General features: G+C 41.3%; 1 protein-coding gene across 3 annotated transcripts in view; it reads right to left on the reverse strand.

The window, feature by feature from the left end:
* CTPS2 (CTP synthase 2) overlaps positions 1 to 21,992 on the reverse strand; it is a 111,762-nt gene that overhangs the window by 72,429 nt on the left and 17,341 nt on the right. For all 3 annotated transcript variants that reach the window (XM_010595764.3, XM_064278043.1, XM_023555189.2), the window contains exons 5-13: positions 20,715 to 20,831; positions 20,470 to 20,553; positions 19,282 to 19,362; positions 14,996 to 15,147; positions 11,875 to 12,007; positions 7,835 to 7,923; positions 6,410 to 6,504; positions 3,501 to 3,563; positions 3,348 to 3,391 (exon numbers count right to left, since the gene is read on the reverse strand). In XM_010595764.3, coding sequence (XP_010594066.1) covers positions 3,348 to 3,391; positions 3,501 to 3,563; positions 6,410 to 6,504; positions 7,835 to 7,923; positions 11,875 to 12,007; positions 14,996 to 15,147; positions 19,282 to 19,362; positions 20,470 to 20,553; positions 20,715 to 20,831 — 858 coding nt within the window. The remainder of the gene's footprint in view (positions 1 to 3,347; positions 3,392 to 3,500; positions 3,564 to 6,409; positions 6,505 to 7,834; positions 7,924 to 11,874; positions 12,008 to 14,995; positions 15,148 to 19,281; positions 19,363 to 20,469; positions 20,554 to 20,714; positions 20,832 to 21,992) is intronic.

A 21,992-nucleotide genomic window follows, 5' to 3' on the forward strand; every position in this document is an offset into this window, starting at 1 on the left:
ATTTAATCCTTTGCTAAACATTAGGCTTGAAAGCTGCTGCAAAGAGAAATCAGTCCAGGATTGGGTCTTCAAGGCATTGCCAACAAGATGAATTATACATCAAACAGGGTATATATGTATAACAATGTATACATACATACACACACTATATGTATATATATGTATATAACTTCGAAAGTTCTGGTGCTTATTAAGGAAATCCACCACACAATTAAAACAAAAGACAAGAATCACATGATTTTATCAACTGATGCAGAAAAGGCATTTGACAAAGTTCAACACTCATTCATGATAAAAACTCTCAGCAAAATAGGAACAGAAGGAAAATTCCTTAACATAATAAAGGGCGTTTATACAAAGCCAACAGCCAGCATCACCCTAAATGGAGAGAGCCTGAAAACATTCCCATCGAGATCGGGAACCAGACAAGGATGCCCTTTATCACCACTCTTATTCAACATTGTGCTGGAAGTCCCAGCAAGAGCAATTAGGCTAGAGAAAGAAATGAAGGGCATCCAGATTGGCAAGGAAGAAGTCAAAGTATCTCTATTTGCAGATGACATGATCTTATACACAGAAAACCCTAAGGAATCCTCCAGAAAACTACTGAAACTAATGGAAGAGTTCAGCAGAGTATCGGGATACAAGCTAAACACACGAAAATCAGTTGGATTCCTCTACACCAACAAAAAGAACATCAAAGAGGAAATCGCCAAATCAATGCCATTTACAGTAGCCCCCAAGAAGATAAAATACTTAGGAATAAATCTTACCAGAGATATAAAAGACTTATACAAAGAAAACTACAGTACACTTCTGCAAGAAACCGAAAGAGACTTACAGAAGTGGAAGAACATACCTTGCTCACGGATAGGAAGACTTAACATTATAATAATACCTATTCTACCAAAAGCGATCTATACACTTAATGCAATTCCGATCCAAATCCCAAGGACGTTCTTTAATGAGATGGAGAAACAAATCACCAACTTCATATGGAAGGGAAAGAGAACCCGGATAAATAAGGCATTACTGAAAAAGAAGAACAAAGTGGGAGGCCTTACTTTACCTGATTTTAGAACCTATTATACCACCACAGTAGTCAAAACAGCCTGGTACTGGTACAACAGACACATAGACCAGTGGAACAGAATTGAGAATCCACCATAAATCCATCCACATATGGGCAGTTGATATTTGACAAAGGCCCCAAAACAGTTAAATGGGGAAAAGACAGTCTTTTTAACAAATGGTGCTGGCATAACTGGATATCCATCTTCAAAAAAATAAAACAAGACCCATACCTCACTTCATGTACAAAAACAAGTTCAAAATGGATCAAAGGCCTAAATATAAAATCTAAAATGATGAAGATCATGGGAGAAAAAATAGGGACAACATTAGGAGCCCTAATACATGGCATAAACAGTATAGAAAACATTATAAAGAATGTAGAAGAAGAACTAGATAACTGGGAGCTCCTAAAAATCAAACACCTATGCTCATCCAAAGACTTCACCAAAAGAGTAAAAAGCCTACCTACAGACTGGGAAAAAGTTTTTAGCTATGACATTTCTGATCAGTGCCTGATCTCTAAATCTACATGATACTGCAAAACCTCAACTGCAAAAAGACAAATAACCCAATTAAAAAATGGGCAAAAGATATGAAGAGACACTTCACTAAAGAAGACATTCAGGTAGCTAACAGATATATGAGGAAATGTTCACGATCACTAGCCATTAGAGAAATGCAGATCAAAACTACAATGAGAGTTCATCTCACTCCAACAAGGCTGGCATTAATCCAAAAAACACAAAATAATAAAATGTTGGAGAGGCTGTGGAGAGACTGGAACACTTCTACACTGCTGATGGGAATGTCAAATGGTACAACCACTTTGGAAATCAATTTGGCACTTCCTTAAAAAGCTAGAAATAGAACTACGATACGATCCAGCAATCCCACTCCTTGGAATATATCCTAGAGAAATAAGAGCCTTTACACGAACAGATATATGCACACCCATGTTCACTGCAGCACTGTTTACAATAGCAAAAAGATGGAAGCGACCAAGGTGCCTATCAACGGATGAATGGATGTATAAATTATGGTATATTCACACAATGGAATACTACGCATCGGTAAAGAACAGTGAGGAATCTGTGAAACATTTCATAACACGGAGGAACCTGGAAGGCATTATGCTGAGTGAAATTAGTCAGAGGCAAAAGGACAAATATTGTATAAGACCACTATTATAAGAACTTAAGAAATAGTTTAAACTGAGAAGAAAATATTCTTTTGCAGTTACGAGGAGTGGGAGGGAGGGAGGGTGGGAGCAGGTATTCACTAATTAGATAGTAGATAAGAACTACTTTAGGTAAAGGGAAAGACAGTGCACAATACAGGGGAGGTCAGCACAATTGGACTAAACCAAAAGCAAAGAAGTTTCCTGAATAAACTGAACACTTTGAAGGCCAGCGTAGCAGGGGCAGGGGTCTGGGGACCATGGTTTCAGGGGACATCTAAGCCAATTGGCATAAAATCTACTAAGAAAACATTCTGCATCCCACTTTGAAGAGTGGCGTCTGGGGTCTTAAATGCTAGCAAGCAGCCATCTAAGATGCTTCAGTTGGTCTCAACCCACCTGGATCAAAGGAGAATGAAGAACACCAAGGACACAAGGCGATTACGAGCCCAAGAGACAGAAAGAGCCACAGGAACCAGAGTCTACATCATCCTGAGACCAGAAGAACTAGATGGTGCCCGGCTACAACCGATGACTGCCCTGACAGGGAACACAACAGAGAACTCCTGAGGGAGCAGGAGAGCAGTGCATTGCAGACCCCAAATTCTCATAAGACCAGACTTAATGGTCTGACTGAGACTAGAAGGACCCCGGTGGTCACGGCCCCCAGACCTTCTGTTGCCCCAGGACAGGAGCCATTCCCGAAGCCAACTCTTCAGACAGGGATTGGACTGGACAATGGGTTGGAGAGGGATGCTGGTGAGGAGTGAGCTTCTTGGATCAGGTGGATACTTGAGACTATGTTGGCATCTCCTGCCTGGAGGGGAGATGAGAGGGTGGAGGGGGTTAGAAGCTGGGGAAATGGACATGAGAGTGGAGGGAGGGAGCAAGCTGTCTCATTAGGGGGAGAGTAACTGGGAGTGTGTAGCAAGGTGTATATGGGTTTTTGCGTGAGAGACTGACTTGATTTGTAAACTTTCACTTAAAGCACAATAAAAAGGAAAAAATATATATATATCATAGCGCTTAATGAATTTAGGCAAGAACCAGAAACAAAATGACAATGGCAGAGCCAGAAAGAAAACAAACCACTTACCACAGGAACGGGAGTATTTGGATCAAATTCTGTGGAATCAGCATCTGAGGATTAAGAAAAGAGTTCAATAACTTACAAATATTGCTGCAAATCTGTGTTTTGTATTGTTTTGTTTTGTTTTAATAAAAGGCTGTTAGTAAACTTTGGTCTTACCTTTCCAGTTAAGGCAGTTTCTTGCAAACTCAATCACTGCTAGCTGCATCCCAAGGCAAATTCCTATTTTAAAAAAGCACGTATAAAAAGTAAATGAACACTGGCAGTTCCTCAAAAAGATAATTAAACACAGAATCACCATATGACCCAGCAATTCCATTCCTAGGTATATACCCAAGAGAGCACAAAGCAGCGACACAAACAGATACTTGTACACCAGTGTCCATTGCAGCACCATTCACAATAGCCAAAAGGTGGAAACAACCCAAATGTCCACCAACAGATGAATGAGTAAACAAAATATGATACGTACACACAATGGAGTATTTCTCAGCCATAGAGAGAAATGAAGTCCTGATATATGCCACAACATGGATGAACCGTGAAGACTTACACTGACTGAAATATGCCAGACACAAAATGACAAAGATTACATGGTGCCACTTACAGGAAATATCTAGAATAGGCAAATGTATAGAGACCAAAGTTTATTAGTGGTTACCAGAGGCAGGAAGGAGGAGGAAACAGGGAGTTATTGCTGAAGGGGTATTGAGTTTCTGTTAAGGGCGATGAAAAGCGTTCGGAAATGGATGGGGTGAGGGTTGTGCAGCATGAGAAACATAATTAATATCTCTGAATTGCACAAGTAAAAATGGTTGAAATTGCAAATATTTTGTTATATTTTACCACAGTATAAAAAATGAACGAACATATGTTTATTCGTATTTTCTGTTCTTGGTCTGTTGGTCTGTCTCCTCCATCCAGAATGCAAGGCTTGAGAGCAAGACTCTGTTTCTTCTGTTCACTGCTTTATCCTTCACACTCAGAGCAATCCTGGGCAGACAGTACGGAAGGGGTTTAGACTACCAAGGAGCAAACTAACTTGCCCGGTTGAGGAAAGCGCCTGGCTCCTTCAGAGACTACCTAACAACACTCCAATTCAAGGGTCTTCTGGGCTGAGACATCACACACAGCATCACTCTTCTCAAGACAATTTCATAGCCCTAAACATGGACTTTACAGGCTAGACAGGCCAAGGGCTAGGATCTAAGGAGCACCCGCTAAGAGCAGTGAAGTGAGGGGTCTGCTAATCCACACAACTCCCCTATAACGTTCACAGAATGAAGAAAAGCAGCAGCTGAGGGGAGGTGGCACCTCCACTGTGGGTGTTATTGTGATGGAGGGCAGGGAAGAGAGACACAAAATCATACTGAACAGAGAGTTCCATAATAGACCAAGGAAGAGACCTGTGAAGGCCCAGGCTGTTGCCATGGGGATATCCCATAATCCATCTCTTCATTCAATGTGGGCTCACTGTGCACGGGCACACATCAGGTTAGAGATAAATTAAACAGATATCTCCTGAATTCAGGGACCTTACAGCCTATGTGTGTGTTTGATTCTCTCCATAAACAAATACCAAAGAACATTCCAGATGTTATTATAGACATATACAAGGTATACTGGGGACTCAAAGGAAGAAGCAATCAATACTACCGGGCACACCAGGACAAAAGTCGATGAATGTGAAATAGCTGAGTGCTTTGGGGGAACTTCAGAAAGTTCCATATGGCTAAGACATCAAGAGATGCTGTATTCAAGAGAAAGCTAAAGAGTTGCAAATGATTCTACACAGTCAACAAAATTACATAATGAACCTAACCAAGTTTAGACAGTAACAATGCAAGAGTACTTCAAAAGAAAACAATTGCCCAGATGAACCGAAATGGGTAAAACAAAACAAGGTGTCAAGCTTACTCCTGATTTTTTCTGTAAAAATAGACTCCAAATGGGCAGCATCTAGAGAACTAACCAAAGACCAGTCAATGGGGAAAATGAACAGTCTGCTGATACTAAAAAGGAACCAAGCCAAGGCACTGTTCATAAACTCAGCCAAAAGAGCCAAAGTGCAGTGGCAAACACTGCCTCTCCCACTCGCCATGTTGCCTGAAGCCCAGCTCCCGGGCTACCCCATACTTAAGGCTCCACATCACCTACTTTCACTGGCACAGAAGCTGGCTGTGCATTGCAATTTCAACAAAAGCATTAAAAAGGCCAGAATGCACCAAATTTAACAGAGCAGTTCCCTGTGAAGTTAGATGGTCTTTCCAAATGTGTTTTCTGTAAGGAACGTAAAAATTTCAATTCAAACTTTTTTTTTCTGATTACAAAGAATATTGTGGAGTTTTGCTGACTGGTTCTTTACTTGAGGTGGTGAGAGGATGGGTGGTGCAAACAGTTAATGTACTCGGCTGCTAACCCAAACGTTGGAGGTTTGAGTCTACCCAAAAGGACCTCAGAAGAAAGGCCTAGTCATCCACTTCCAAAAAATCAACCATTAAAAACCCGGTGGAGCACAGTTCTACTCTGACACACAGGGGGTCGCCATGAGTTGAAACTGACTTGGAAACAACTGGTTAAGGGCAGGTGCAGACAGTGACTTCTCCCAGCCTGTTGCTATACAACCAGAACGGTGGTAAGTTCTTCTAGCAGATGGAGAGTGGACAAACATTTTCTGGAAAGGGCCAGATAGTAAATATTTTAGGCTTTGCAGGCTGTAGGGTCTCAAACTCTGCTATTGTACTGCAAACGCAGCCAAAGACAATATATAATCAAATTGGTGTGGCTAAACTATGGGGGAGTTTTACTCCGTCATACAGGGTCGCTACGAGTCAGAATTGACTTGACGGCACTGGGGTTTTTTTTATGTTCCAATAAAACTTTATAAAAACAGACCGCTGGCCAAATTTGGTCTTCAGGCTATAGTTTGTCAATCCCTGTAGCAGACTATTCGCTGCCTGAACTTTCAAATCTGAGTTCACACCTTTCACTCTCCTGTTAAGCGTCACCCCTACTAGGTATCAAAAATCTAATACATTCACAGGATGATTAAAAAACTTAAGTTTTACCCAGAAAAGGAATCTTCTTTGTCCTGGCCCAAGAAATCGCCTGGAGTTTTCCCAATGTTCCTCTGATTCCGAAGCCTCCTGGCACAAGAATACCACTGTAATTGACACAAGAGGAGGGTAAGTTTGCCGAGCCTCTCTTCCCAGCCTCTCTTTTCAGCCATTCATGCTTACTGATCCCCAATCCCATGCTTAGCGCAAACACTAATGAATATGCTTGAGGTCTCCTTTCAGGACTGACTGCAAGATTTCAAATCCTGAACTTTCTTCTTGAAATCTTCCTGGTGATATAAAGAAGCTGCAACACTTCCTCACAACTGACCTGGATACATATTGGCTGACAGGACTTTGTGGCATCTAAGCATAGTAACCAAGAAATCTAATTTAATTAAACATGGCACTAGGAGAAGAATCTAAATAAAAACAGGCTAAGGTTCTTTTCACGGGGGTAGTGTTAGTTCAGTGGTAGAATCCTTGCCTTCCATGAAGGAGACCCGGGTTCGATTCCCGGCCAAGGCACCACATGTGCAGCCACCACCTGTCTGTCAGCGGAGGCCTGCGTGTTGCTAGGATGCTGAACAGGTTTCAGTGGAGCTTCCAGACTAAGACAGACTAGGAAGAAAGGCCTACTTCCAAAAATTAGCCCATGAAAACCCTACGGATCACAATGGTTCGGTCTGCAACTGAACATGGGGATGGTACAGGACGGGGCAGTGTTTCGTTCCATTGTGTGTGGGGTCGCCATGAGTCGGGGGCCAGCTGAATGGCAGCTAATAACAAGAAGGTTCTTTTCAAAGCACTATTATAAAAATCTTAAGATCTATTACATAATTAGAAAGAGTTAAACTGGTAAAAATCAGCCTAAGATTTCAACTGCCAATTAAGTAGTGGAAAATGAAAATTTCCCAGCTAGAAGACACCTTAGAGACCTTCTAGGCCAACACTCCTTTGACTGAAGTCAAGAGAAGAATCAGGGAGGGTGATGCTTCCCTCGTGATACAATGCTGCCCCCAAGAGTTCTACTGATTACTTACAAAATAAAACCAAGCAGAAAAGGATGTTGCAAAGAAAATACACTCAAGAGGGAAGGGTTCTCAATCTTGTACTTTAATTTTTTATACGTAAAATTCATCTCTGCATCTCTCAGTACAATCAGACCTCTTATGCTAAAGGTCAAACTTCAACACATGTTCTCTCCCATACCGCATCCAGTTCCCCCCTAAATAAGCCCAATCCCAGTGCACATGCCAGAGACATTAGTGTGGCACGTTTCAAAGTGAACGTGGTGTGAAGGCAGCACAGCCACCTACAACAACCACAGTATCCCACGCTCCCTCTCGAATGCAGAAAAATCAGTCACTGGGGGTTAAGTGAAAAGCACACTAGCACTCCCCAGCTGCCTGGTGGGGGTGCTCCCTGGATACTCACTCGGCTTTGCATATCTTCTGCCATGCTTCATGGAATTTCACAGGGTCTTCATTTTCTGTGACCTGCTCCAGGTCAACGGAGTCTATGTACTAAAAAACATCCATCAGATAAAAGGAACATTTAATTGAAAAAAAAACTCTTAAAAATACTGGTACCATCTAACACTATGACACATTGTTCGATAACTGTTTACTAAGCCAAACACTGTCCTGGACACCAGCGATAGAAAAATACATCTCTGTCTTGTGGCTCTTATAATCTTTCAGGTCTCTGCACTACCGTGTGACAATGGCATTACCTTAGGAAGTACCTAGGAGCCACACCTCATCTAGACTTGGGCACTGGAGGAAAGAAGGGAAGGAGCAATGTCAGAGAAGATTCTCTGGGGGATGTGATAGCCAAGAAGCTCAGCCTGGAGGATGAGTAGAAGCAAATGAGGATGTGTGCACTTACGTTGGGAAGAGGGTGAGGAAGGTGTGCAGGGGACAAAGGAGGAGGGGAGCCATGTATGAAACCTCAGGCCAAAGTGCAGCCAGTATGAAACCCCAGAAGAAAGAGAGAAAGTGGTGGCCACTCTGGGACCTTCAGAAGAGGCTCCACCCAGCCAAAGGAGAGAGAGATCTGATTGGCTGGGGCGAGAAGGGTGAAGGATAAGCCACAGTACAAAGTTTGCACTTGAAGCCACTGAAACATCTTGAGTAAGGCGTGACAGGAACAGAGAGCTCGGTACTTTAGAAAGATCACTTGGGGTTTGACATGGAAAATGGAGGGAAAGACTGGCGGCTGGAAGCCAGTCGGGAGGCTGCTGCAGTAAGGCAGCCCAGATACACACATAAACAAACTGGGCTGCAAAATGATACAACTAGTGCTTGAAGAGCTTAATTCATCTGGTTAGTCCACTAGAAACCTGGATCCAACATACATATAATGAGTAAATATGCCCCAGGCATGGCCTAGATCTGGGATTGCATCAATTCCAACTTATAGTGACCCTATATGACAGAGTAGAACGGCCCCATAGGGTTTCCTAGGCTGTAATCTTTACAGGAGCAGATCACCAGGTCTTTCTCCCGTGGAGCCGTTGGTGGGTTCGAAGCCAAGTGCTTAACCATTACACCACCAGGGCTCCTTCCAGGGGCTAGGGGAAAGGGATAATAGGAAGTTTCTGTTTGGGTGATGAAGAAGTGTGGGAAATAGATAGTAGCAATGGTGGCACAACATTAGGAATATAATTAATGCCAATGAAATATACACTCGAAAACGGTTAAAATGGCAAATTTTGTGTTATATATATTTTACCACAATAAATAAAAAATGTTTTTAAAAAGAATACAACAAGCATTGAGCACTATTCATACTAGCTAAAAGGTGGAAACACCTAAATGTCCATCAACTAATGACTGGATCAACAAAATACAGTACAAACACACAATAGAATAGTATTCAGCCAGAAAAAGTAACGAAGTACTGATACATGCTACCATATGGATGAGCCTTGGAAACATTATGCTGCACGAAAGAAGCCAGACATACAAGGTCACGTATCGTCTGATTACATGTATATGAACTATCCAAGCCTAGGCTGTTGCTGTCAAGTCGATTCCGACTCATAGCGACCCTATAGGACAGAGTAGAACTGCCCCATAGAGTTTCCAAAGAGCGCCTGGTGGATCTGAACTGCCAACCTTTTGGTTAATAGCCGAGCTCTTAACCACTATGCCACAAGGGTTTCCATGAACTATCCAGACAAGGTAAATTCAGGGAGACAGAAAGTAGACTAGTGGTTGCCAGGGGCTGGGAGGCAGAGAAAATGGGGAGTGAGTGCTTAATGCGTATGGGGTTTCCTTTTGGGCCAATGAAGATGTTCTGGGGCTAGACAGAGGTGGCGGTTGGACAACACTGTGGATATGCTAAAGGCCACTGAATCGCACGTTTTGAAATGGTTAAAATCGTAGATTTTATAATACGTCTATTTTACCACAATCAAAAAAAACAGAGACTATGACAAGGCCATAATTCAAACAGTACTTAGTAGAGGCAAATGTCAATGAAGTCTAATAAATGAGTAACTATGTACAGAATAGTCCTTATATATTATTTTAGTATTTCTTTTGTAAAAATTACTATCTAAATATATCTTAAGAGACAAAATGTTACAGGCTTTATAAAATTTGTGCTATAGCAATTTTTCTATGGTGTTGGTGTTTTTTTCTGGAAGGGGGTGGAAAGCTCAAGGATGGGAGGGATAGGAAGTGAAATATCCCTTGAAAAGAAAAAAAATAAAACATGATTAGGACAGAAGGGACCGGAAAGAGGACAGAGAAAAATTGGAAAGGTCCTAAACGGGTTTCTAAGAAGAAGTTGGTAAATTTCTTGAACATATAAATGTATCTTTTTGCTCGTTATATCAAGGTTTTACCGTTTAAATCAAGACAGTAAGGCTTGCTTAAACTGTGACATACCTATTGCGCGAGGCTGAAAAACGGTCTCCCAAAATAAAATTGATGTCCTAATCCCTGGAACCTATGCATCTTACCTCATATGGCAAAAAAAGGGCTTCGCAGATTTGATTAAGTTAAGGATCCTGAGATGGGGAGACGATTCTGGATTATCCAGGTGGGTCCTAAATGCAATCACGTGTATCCTCATAAGAGGAAGGCAGACGGAGATTACACACATACAAACCAGGAGAAAGCAATGTGATCACAGAGGGAGACCGGAGTAATGGAGCCACAAGCCAAGGAACACCGACAGCCTCCAGAAGCTGGAAGGGGCAAGGAACGGATTCTCCCCAAGGGCTTGCAGAGCGAACGCAGCCCTGCCAACACCTTGATTTCTGCCCAACGCAACTGATTTCATACTTCTGGCCTCTGGAACTGTGTGAATCAATTTCTGTTGTTTAAATCACCAAGTTGGTGGTCATTTGTTACAATAGCCATAGGCAACTAGTACACCGAGACAGAACATCATAAAATAAAAATATTTATGTGTACGTAGAAAAAAGTCCAAAAGGGTATAAATCAAACTGGCAACAACAGGTACGCCAGAGAAATGGGATTTCAGGAAGGAGGAATCGTCTACCTTCTGTATTTTGCATTTAGATTTTCTACAGTGAGCATGTATTGCTTTCATAATTAAAAACTTTTAAAAGACTAGAATATATTCAAGCTGTTTAGGATAACTATACCTCTGCGATCCCATAATACTTTTTTTCAAAAAATAACTATTACTGTTTCCCAGCTATCACGACTCCAGGTTAGAAAAGAGAACATAGCATTTTTAAAATCTAGATTCATTTCCAATGCTTAAGTAAGTGAAAAAAAGTTCTACTATTTTCTTGTTAGCCAAACACAGTGCACTTAAATAAGCACTGTGAAGTACATGCTAAGGTTGATTCCAGAAATCATGCCTTAAACCTGTGTGCAGAAAAGAGTTAACACAGCAGGCCTGAGACCGTTTTCCTTAGGACTTGCTTACAAGGTTGGCCCTTGGCTGGCATCTGGGGTCTTGGATTCAGGAGGATACCCACCAGTAACTGATCAGGGTGGCTCACTGTGCTTAAACTGTTTGTACAAACAACATGGTTTATGCTGAACACCTGCTTTCCTCATGAGAGCCCGGAATTTTGGAACATGCTAGGTAGGGGGCACCTATATGACCAGCCCCCGATAAAACCCTGGGCACTGAGTCTCTAAAGAGTTTCCCTAGTAGACAACATTTCACATGGGTTGTCATGACTTGTTTCTGGGAAAATAAGGTGTGTCCTGTGTGGCTCCATGAGGAGAGGACTCTGGAAACTTGTGCCCGGTTTCCGCCGTACTTCACCCTACACGCCTTTTCCCTTTGCTGATTTTGCTGTCTCCTTTTGCTATAATAAATCACAGCCGTGAGTACGACTATATGCTGAGTCCTGGAAGTCTTCCTAACAAATCGTCGAAACTGGGGGTGGTCTTGGGGATCCCTGACTAAACCTGCCTCTCTGACAGATGAGATATTCAGGTGAATCATTAAAATATCTGGAAGGCCAGGCTGGGACTCACCATCAGATTCAACTTGCGATTGATGGCCAAGGCCGAGTGTTCCAGGGCCTTGAACACGGAGGCGTAGCAATCCCTGAGCTTGGTATATTTGCCAACCAGGGCTATGGAGCACGTTTTCTGTAACCTTTCATACCTGAGGAGAAAGACATGCTTAAAGGTTATATGCATCTTTAAGATAATATCACGAACGTAATAATGGCAGCCACCGTTCTTATTCCTCAGAGCAGATGAGCCTCACACTCGATACACTTGACTCAAAATATCCCCCAAATAACTAAAATCTGTAAGCCAACAGATTTCAAAGTCATAAGAAATCCCAAAGCTGGCTCATATAAGCAGGCACAAATTGGGAAACACAGATATAAATCTGAGGAGAGTATACGAAAAAGTTAAAAGCATTAAAACGAAAAAAAGCCTCTCCTCAACTCATAAACAAGAGCTGTTCTCAAAGTCATTTTTAAGGTGACATTGTATAAGAAAATGCATTCTGGCTGTCAATAAGAAACATTCACCAATATTAACTTTGTAAGGTGACATTGTATGAGAAAATGCATTCAAAGTGTCTACATTAAAAATTGTTACATTCCCAGCTGGCCCACAAAAGCCTGGTTATTCATGATATGCCCAAAGAATGGAGCTAAGAGAACGATTTAAAACATTACACGCCATTTAGATCATTTTTATGAGAAAGTTCCATTCTCCATACGACTCTCAATCAGATTTTAACCATTAGAGACACGAGCTTTTGTGTTGCTTTTGGCAGGAAATCTGCTCAAAGAAGAATATGAAAAAAATCTGGTCTGGTATGAAGTATGTGCAAATGTCATCTTGGGGCTGAAGGAGTTTTAGGGCTTTGAAGCCAACCTTTCCCAAAGCCTCTTAGAACAAAAATGTTACCGTGACGAGGAACACTCCCCTTTCATATCCCTTCATCACCCACAGCTACAAAGACGGCAGAAGAAATGTGTCTGCACACAGGCTGGGTGGAGAAAATGCACATCAAGCTAAGAATTCAAACTGACAGTGAAGGTGACTTCCTAGAAAGGTGATTGATGTACCTTAAGTTACTACTGAATTTCATGTTGCTCTGGAGATTTCCAAGCTGCCCATGCTTCACCTTACTTCTACATACAGGATGCAAATAACAGACACCAAAACCAAACTCACTGCCCTCAAATCAATTCCTACTTGTGAGACCCTATATGACAGAGAAGAAATGCCCCATAAGGTTTCCAAGGAGTGGCTGGTGGATTCAAACTGCCAACCTTTTGATTAACAGTCGAGCTCTTAACCACTGCACCACCAGGGCTCCAAATAACAGAAAGGAAGGTGATATCCAAGGATCCTGAAGAGCCAAGTATCCAGACAACATCATCAGAGGAAGATGTTTCCTGTCCCAAAGCACCACCTCAGGGGTGGCACTCACACCACACTTTAGCATGGCAGGTGGGGTGAGCACTCACCCCCATCCTCATCTCCCTCGCGGGGAGGGACGTCAGCTCTGCTCCCGGAAGGAAGCAGGACTGGAGTCAACATCATCTGGTCCTCCTTCTGCTCCCTCACTGTCTGGACTTCCCTGGGGGAGGAGGAGTCACCTAGTAGCCAGCAAGGCAGGTGAGTCCACCGGGTCACCACTGCCCAGGAAGGTGTCCTGGGCCCATGCCCTCTGCCTCTCTTTCCGTCTCAGACCTGCAAGTCGGGCTCTTGGAACACTTTCGGGCCAACCAAGCATCTCCCTCTGCTCATGGAGGGTTGTTTTTTAAGTGCCTAAAGAGGATCAGCCCCAAGCTGCCAAGAAATTCCAGAGGGCAGGAGCTTCCTTGTATCATCGTTCTTTACAGTTCATAAATTCAGAAATTGCACTTTATTCCTGATTCTACTTGCCCCGGAAATTCAAAAAAAATTTTTTTTTTAATTTTAAGTGAAAGGGCAAGACAATTTGCATCTGACCTGTTAGTTACCTACAATGGTCAGGAATTTTTATCACCATCAAATCATTTTCAATTATTGTTACCAACATCAGCAACCAACACTTCATGCTGGACATGACGTTAAGTGCCTTCCATGTTTCTCTTGAAATTGCCACAATTATTCCACTATTATCTCTCTGTTATCTGTGGACAGGAGAACAAGCCCAGAGAGGTTAAGCAATCCACCCAAATTCACACAGTTAGTAAGAAGGGGACCCAGGGTCTGAATCCACAGCGCCTGATGCCGGAACCTACACTTTGAATTGCTGCACCTTCTCCCTCTGACCCAAGCCACATAAGCCAGGTTGCCTATGACTTTATGGAGTCACACCTCATCCATATTTAGTAAAAGGAAATAGGCTCCTAGGATTTGATTTGATTTGAATTCCACATGACTTCAAAATTGGACAAACCTTGCTTAAATTAATATGATTCTCTTAAAGCTAAAACCTATTGAAGGTTTTAGTAATGCTGCTGAATAGTTAACACCTGCAGGGCTGGACCAATAACGGCATAGTCAAAATGTCCCATTCAAAGGAATTTTCTGTAGGAAAGGTTATCAAACCTTAAAAACCAGTAAAACTCAACAAGACAAACAAAAAAAGACCCCATGACATCCAGAATTGTTTAAAATATTCAGAAAGAAATAAAGCAGTGTCTCAAAACCCTTCTGGAATCCATCTTCCTTCAATTCACTTTGCTCTAAATAGAGCAAAACCAAAGGCCCCAGAAATCAGCAAAGAATCCAGCAAAACACCATAACAATGTGCTGTTGTTACGTGCCATGTAGTCGTTTCCGATTCATAGTAACCTCATGTGACAGAGTAGAAGGGCCCCCATAGGGCTTTCTAGGCTGTGATTTTCACGGGAGCAGATCACCAGGTCCTTCTCCTGCAGACCCACCAGGGGGGTTCAAACCACCAACCATTCGGTTAGTAGTCAAGTGCTTAACCGTTGTGTCACCATGACTCCTTGCAGAATTTACTTTGGAACCATGCAAATACACAGCCAGATACAGCCAGACCATAACATACACATACAGAAAGCCAAATGTGACACAGTAACTTTTCAAGTAAATCTTAATTCTACTCCCAACCCCATTCTAAACCCAAGAATTATTAAAGATTATACTAGTAATCCTTTTCACATACCTGTCAGCCATGTTTCTCCACTTGAAAAGCAAATTACTTGCAGAGTCAATAACGGGCAGGTCCAACCTCTCTTTAAAATACTTAACAATGCCTTGTTCATCCAAAAGCACAGGGACTCGGTATGTGGAAGAAACATCATGGATACATATTACCTGATAAATGATGATAAAACAACATATTGAAATGGAACAGACTCAAATCTGGCACATAATGATATACTTCAGCTCGAGAATGAATCAGAACTCAAGAGAGGCAGTGGCCATTTATTTAAGAAGATATAAGAAAGTCAAGAGCCCAGCCACCTAAATAACAGTCAGAATTAACAAAGGGTTGGTGTTGTTAGCTGTCATCAAGTTGGCCACCAACTCATGCACAACAGAACAAAACGTTGCCCAGTCCTGTGCCATGATCGGTTGCGGACTGGACTGCAGTGATCCACATGGTTTTCATTGGCTGATTTTCAGAAGTAGACCGCTGAAAGCTGTTTAGCATCATGGCAACACGCAAACGTCCACTGACAGACTGTATGGCGGCTGTGCATGAGGTGCGTTGGCTGGGAATCAAGCCTGGGTCTCCCGCATGGAAGGCGAGAATTCTACCGCTGAACCGCCATTGCCCCCTTAACATAAGGTTAAACCCAAAAATCTTAGTTTAACTTAATTAAAAACTCTTTGAATCCGTTATTTTACCTCTGGAACCATGGCTGTTTTATATGTCAATATCCAAGAGCCCTGGTCCAAGGCACCATGTTCTAAGTCTGGGTTAAAGCAGTAGCAATGAACTGTCTTCTAAATGTGGGAACGCAGTTTGTTTATTCGTTTGTTTGCTGTTGTTGCCACTGTAGTTGTTTTTTCTAAGGCTTTGTTCCCGGCTCCCTTCATTTCAGTAAACTTACATACACATATTTATCATAATAAAATTAATTACAGATGTTAGAGGGGACGGGGTCCCTTAAATACCAGGCAGTGCCTGGCTGTGGTTGTTTTTCATACTTACTCTAATGGGCTCTCACCACCCTCTCAACTACATCCAATGGGCAACTTGCAGGCATTTAAGGACCTGCCACATCGTAAATAAACACCAAATGTTCTCCCAATTGAACAGATTCAGCCTCTGAAACCCACAGCTATCAAATCAAGCGTTCCTATACTGTTTGAATATTATAAATGTGATACTTGAAATACTCATGCCTCATTTCTGCATTCACCATTGTGATTCAAATGCCCAGATGTCACTGACATGAGGCTCCATTCCAATTCCTAACTAAAACTCTTCCAGTTTACAAAAACCTCTGGACAGCCACAAGCCCCACAAGTAGAAGGCCTAAGAACATGGAGCTATTTACTCACATATTCTGCAGGCCAGACAGAGTTTTTCAAATAGCATGGTAATAAAGCACACCTACAGAGACCCGCCTCTGCCTACTTCATCCCTCCTCAGCGGTCCACACGAGGAGAATTTTAGACGCACATTCACTGGGACTAACGAAAAGGCTAAGACTAACTCACATCAGAAGAAACCATATGATGAAAAATGGCTAATAAAGCAGTCTGTGGACAATGAGAAACATCATCAATGTCACTGAATTGTACACATAAAAATTGTTCAATAACAAATGTTTTTTTTTTTGGTAGATATATTTACCACAATGACAAAAAAAAGTAGTCGAGACCAGAAGAACTAGATGGTGCCTGGCTACCACTACCGACTACTCTGACCAGGGACACACAACCGGTGGTCCCAGACAGAATGGGAGAAAAATGTAGAACAAAACACCAATTACTGAAAAAGGCCAGACTTACTGGACCAGTAGAGGCTAGAGGAACCCCCAAGATTATCGTCCTGAGATACCCTTTAACCTTGGAACTGAAACCACACCCAGAGGTCACCTTTCAGCCAAATAACAAATTGTATCATAAAATAAACAATATCACCAGTGAGTATAGAGCTTTAAAAAAAAAAAAGGTCAACATTCACCCTAAAGCAAAGATGAGAATGTATGGGGGGCAGGGAAGCTAGATTAATGAAAACAGAACAACCAGAATGAAAATTATGAGTATATTAATACATCATGAAAAACGTAACCAATGTCACTGAACAATATGTATTAAAAAAGAAAAACACCAAACCTGTTGCCGTTGAGTCGATTCCAACTCATAGTAACCCTACAGGATGGAGTAGAAGTGCCCCGTGGAGTTTCCAAGGAGGGCCTGTGAATTTTAACTGCTGACCTTTTGGTTAGCAGCCGTAGCACTTAACCACTACACCACCAGGGTTTATGAATAAAATGTATAGATATTACTAAATAGGAACCTAATTTGCTGTGTAAATTTTCACCAAAAAAATCATTTTTAAAAAAAGTAGTCTAAGGACTGATAGGACTGAGCATTCTTATATGAAATAGAAACTACAGAGTCTAGACGTTTAGACTAAAACTTGTGTACTCAAGAGTTTTCAGCAAACCAACTCAAAAGTTTTATCCTCCTAGTTCAGAACCAGGTTATATTTGTGTAATACATACACCAAGTATTGGTCTCTACTCTTTAGGAGCAAAAGAGAAAGAAGGAAACCAAAGACTCAGAGAAGAAACTAGTCTACAGAGCTGACAGCCTATAAAAGCCACAACCTCGATGGCACTAGTTTTTTTTTTTTTTTTTTTTTCATCTACCCCGAGATGAGAAGAAGTAGATGGACCCTGATAAAACCGGACAAAAATGTGGAACAGAACTCAAATTCTTAAAAAATTCAGACTTACTGAACCAGTTGAGACTAGTGGACTCCCTGCGATATTCTTTAAACCTTGAACCAAAACTATCCTCCGAGGTCACCTTTTAGCGAAATAATGGATTGGCACACAAAATAAAGGATATTACCCATGAGTATGGTTCTCCGTGAAAAAACCATTTATATGAGACCAAAAGGTCAACAATTACTCTAAAGCAAAAATGAGACGATAAGGGGGCAGGTAAACTAGAGTACTGTAAATGGAACAACCAGAATGCAATTAAAGAGAATGTTGATACATTGTGAAGAATGTAACGAATGTCACTGAACAATTTGTGTAGAAATTGCCAAATGTGAACCTAAATTGCTGTGTAAACTCACTGAAAACACAATAAAATATTATTTAAGAAAGAATGAATTGGGAACTTTCCCATCCTTGTAAAACAAAATGAACTTTGGAAACCTAAAAAAATACTTACACAAGGTACTATTTACCAAAAGGAAGAATACAAAAGAACCTGAACAAAAACAAAATGACTTGCCAACATACAAATGCCTATGATCCCCCTGAAACCTGCCATCACATTTTTTAAAGTAGCTCAGACTTATATATTGACTCTGAAGCTTAAAGCAGGAGGCTCTTCATCAGACAGTCTCCTGAGAAATAGAAACCCAATTAGATGGTTTTTAGGCTTCAGAACACCCAGATCTAATCTGAGGAAAAGAAAAGCTTTCAGCCAAACCTTAGCCTTTCCCTGAGCACCACCCATAAACCCCTTTTTAAACTATAGTCAACTCCAATACCTTGCACCCGAGCGTTATCGCCAACAAGAGACAAAGAGAAGAAAAATCAAAACCCATTGCTGTTGAGTCCATTCCAACTCATAGCAACCCTACAGGACAGAGTAGAACTGCCCGATAGTTTCCAAGGAGTGCCTGGTGGATAAGAACTGCCGACCTTTTGGTTAGTAGCCATAGCACTTAACCACTATGCCACCAGAGTTTCCACAGAGATAAGAGAAGGAGGGAAAAAAAGAAAAGATGACTCTCAGACTACCCAGGCAGAAAGTCTTGCAGAGATGACCTGAAATCACATCATGGTACAGTTTCTGCTGCAATGAATTGAACAGAGGACACTGATGTAATCAGAAATGACAGTGGGAATGTCAGGGTACATGTGTTGTTTACAGTGACTTCAGCTATAACAGGTACAAACGAGAAATTGCAGTGAAAGCACTAAGTGTCCAGGAAAGACAGGATAAACAGCTGATAAAGAAGTTTCACATGGTTCTCTCTCTAGAGGTTTGATTGTGAGTTAAAGAGCCCACTCTGGTTTTGTACCTATAACTTAGGCAACGACTATGCAAAGAAACATGCATTCTATCTAAGGAATCAGGAGTCTCAAGATGATTCACTTAAGTGCAAAGGGAGTCATGGTTGCTTGTGGGCCCCCAAAGCTTTCATAAACGCTGATGAGAGTAACACCATAATTTAAGAGGTACAAAATGGCGGCATCAGCGGAAGTGCTCACAAAACAATAAGATCTGGAGAACAGCACTAACCTGTTCAGGTTTCACATGGCAAAACATAGAAATCTTTTCCTTCACAGCCATTTCTATGGGTGTTGAACTTCTGCAGATAATCTGTCAAAGGAAGACATGCACAGGTCAGCAAGCAGGAACCAGGCTGTTCACACCGCCATTTGTTTGTTTGCAAAAAACCATACCCATTGCCCTCGAGTCAATTCTAACTCATAGTTATGCAGGAGGATGCTAATTTCTTTTAACTATGAGAGACTTGGCCAAGTATGTTCTTGCCTTTCTCTGGACTTTAAGAAATTGGTCTTTGCACTATATCAGCAAGTATAATCAAAGTCAACACAAATCTACCAGTAAGAACTTGAAATGTCAAGACGTCTCTAGTGAGCAGAGTCAAAGCTCATAAATGCTGCTTCTTTAAGTACAATAAGAAAGCTAGACCAGGGGTTGTCAAACTTGTTCTGTAGAGGGCCAGACAGTAAATATCTTAAGTGTTGGCAACCCTGCGGTCTCTGTCCTGACTACTCAATTGTACTATTAAAGAGAGAAAGCAGCCACAGGCAAAACGTAAACAAAGGGGCATGGCTGTGTTCCAATAAAACTTTATTTACAGAAACAGGAGGCCATTCTGTTAAGGGTGATGAAAAAATTTGTAAACAAATAGCAGCGATGTTGCACAATATGGTGAACATAATTAACGACACCAAACTGTACATATAAAAATGGCTGAAATGGTTGAAATGGCACTGCTTTCTTTCTTTCTGTTTTGTTATATACATTCTACCATAATAGAAAAAAAAAAAAACAGGCAGCCAGCCTGCAGGCCCTGGTTTGCCAACCCCTAATGTAGGCTACTGGTGGTCATTGGATTACCTGCTATAATGACACATCGTTGTTTAGACTAAAAAAATGCAAGCAGTGATATCCCATCCTAGAGGTTATAGGAAAATCTCCGAGGTCCCACCCTCACACTAAAGGACAATGCACTTGCCCAGCTGTTAATGTGGCCAAAGAAATGAAGGCCTGGAGAAGAACAAATGGCCAATATAATCTGGCTCCCAGATTAAAAAAAAAAAAAAAAGCTCAATGTCATAGGAACCATTTTAGAGCTAGAAAAGACTTACATGATATTATAGACTAAGAAATGGAGGTCCTATAGAGGATTACTACAAGAGACGTTAGGGACAAACTTACCCACTCTCCTTAACCTACCAGATCTGGAGAGAGCCCTAGGCCTCGCAGTGCACGGACACTGTTTTGCGTGGGTTTGGTTTTTTGTTCTCCGGTAGCGCTGGGCTGAAAAGACATGTTAGACTTGGGTCACTATCAGGACATTGGACATCTAGCTCTTCTGGATAATTACTGGCTTCCTTTATTAATTTAAAATGTGAATTAAATAGAATATCCTAGGAAAACTGATAGAAGTTGCTATCCATATACGTATCTGGAAAGCCTACCTGTGGGACAAGGCTAACGTGGATATTACAGAAATTCTCTTTCTTGGCTTTAAACTGGAATTGTCTGAAAGCTTCCACATATGGCATTCCTTCAATATCTCCGATGGTGCCACCCAGCTGGAAATGGGGGAAAAAAAAAGACATGAATGATAACATCTTCCAAGGTACACAGACTAATAAGAAAAACTCTTGATAAACCTGAGCATAACAACTAAAGTTTGATGGTTGCAAAAGAACCACAGTTTATAAATAGACTGAAAATCATTGAATTGGACACTTAAAAAGGATGAAATTTATGGTATATAAAAAGCTGTTGAAAATCTAAAAAAAAAAAAAGGAGACGAAATAATGGGAAGAGAAAATGGAGACTAGAAAGTAAAATAAGAGGAAAGGGATGGAATATAACATAGCCAAGTAAACAGGTAAGAGATTAAACAAAGGACCAAGAAGGGTGAAGAAAGTGAGGTCAAAGAAGGTTTTAAGGAAAGAGAAGGGAATTCATAAGCAGATAGACAGATCCAGAATATAGGTCACAAAGGAGCAAGAGAAGTTAATTTCTACCAGTCAGTACAACTGGAAGGTAAAACCCAAATCTGCTAACAACACAGGAAAAATGAGAGCCATCTGGTCCCACGGGGCATAGAATAGTGAACATTCTCTTGCTCTCTACACACAGACACACACACGCATACACACACATGTATTTGAACAACCTCCCTGCAATATTGGCATTGCTTGAATCAAATCACTATGATTAAAACACGCTAGCTTTCAGAAAAAAAATACTACCAAAAGCCCCATGAATACTCCTGACAGTGTAATCCTTTGATAAATGTTAAGTTACAAAGTGCTTCCAGTAAAGTTACTTAGGCATTTTACTTTAGACTAGGCTAATATTCACCTTAGCCCATTTAGCCCCACCACATATAAATACTTACAGGCTGTCACATGGATTTTTTAATTAATTCTCCAGCATTTGAACATCTACTACATGCTCAATACTATAAATCAGGTGCTGGGAAGAGTTTAATTAAGATAGTATGAATTTGACGAGGAAAATAAGACAGAGCTAATGAACAATAAGCAAAATGATGATAAACCGAGAAAATATTGAATTTGTCAAGGATTTCATTTTCCAAAATCGACACCCATAGAAGCAGCAGTCAAGAAATCAAATGACGCATTGCATTGGGCAAATCAGCTGCAAAAGACCTCTCTAAAGTGTTAAAAAGCAAAGATGTCACTCTGAGGACTAAGGTGTACCTGACCCAAGCCATG

The sequence above is a fragment of the Loxodonta africana genome, chromosome X (assembly GCF_030014295.1).
Source record: "Loxodonta africana isolate mLoxAfr1 chromosome X, mLoxAfr1.hap2, whole genome shotgun sequence".
Taxonomy (NCBI): domain Eukaryota; kingdom Metazoa; phylum Chordata; class Mammalia; order Proboscidea; family Elephantidae; genus Loxodonta; species Loxodonta africana.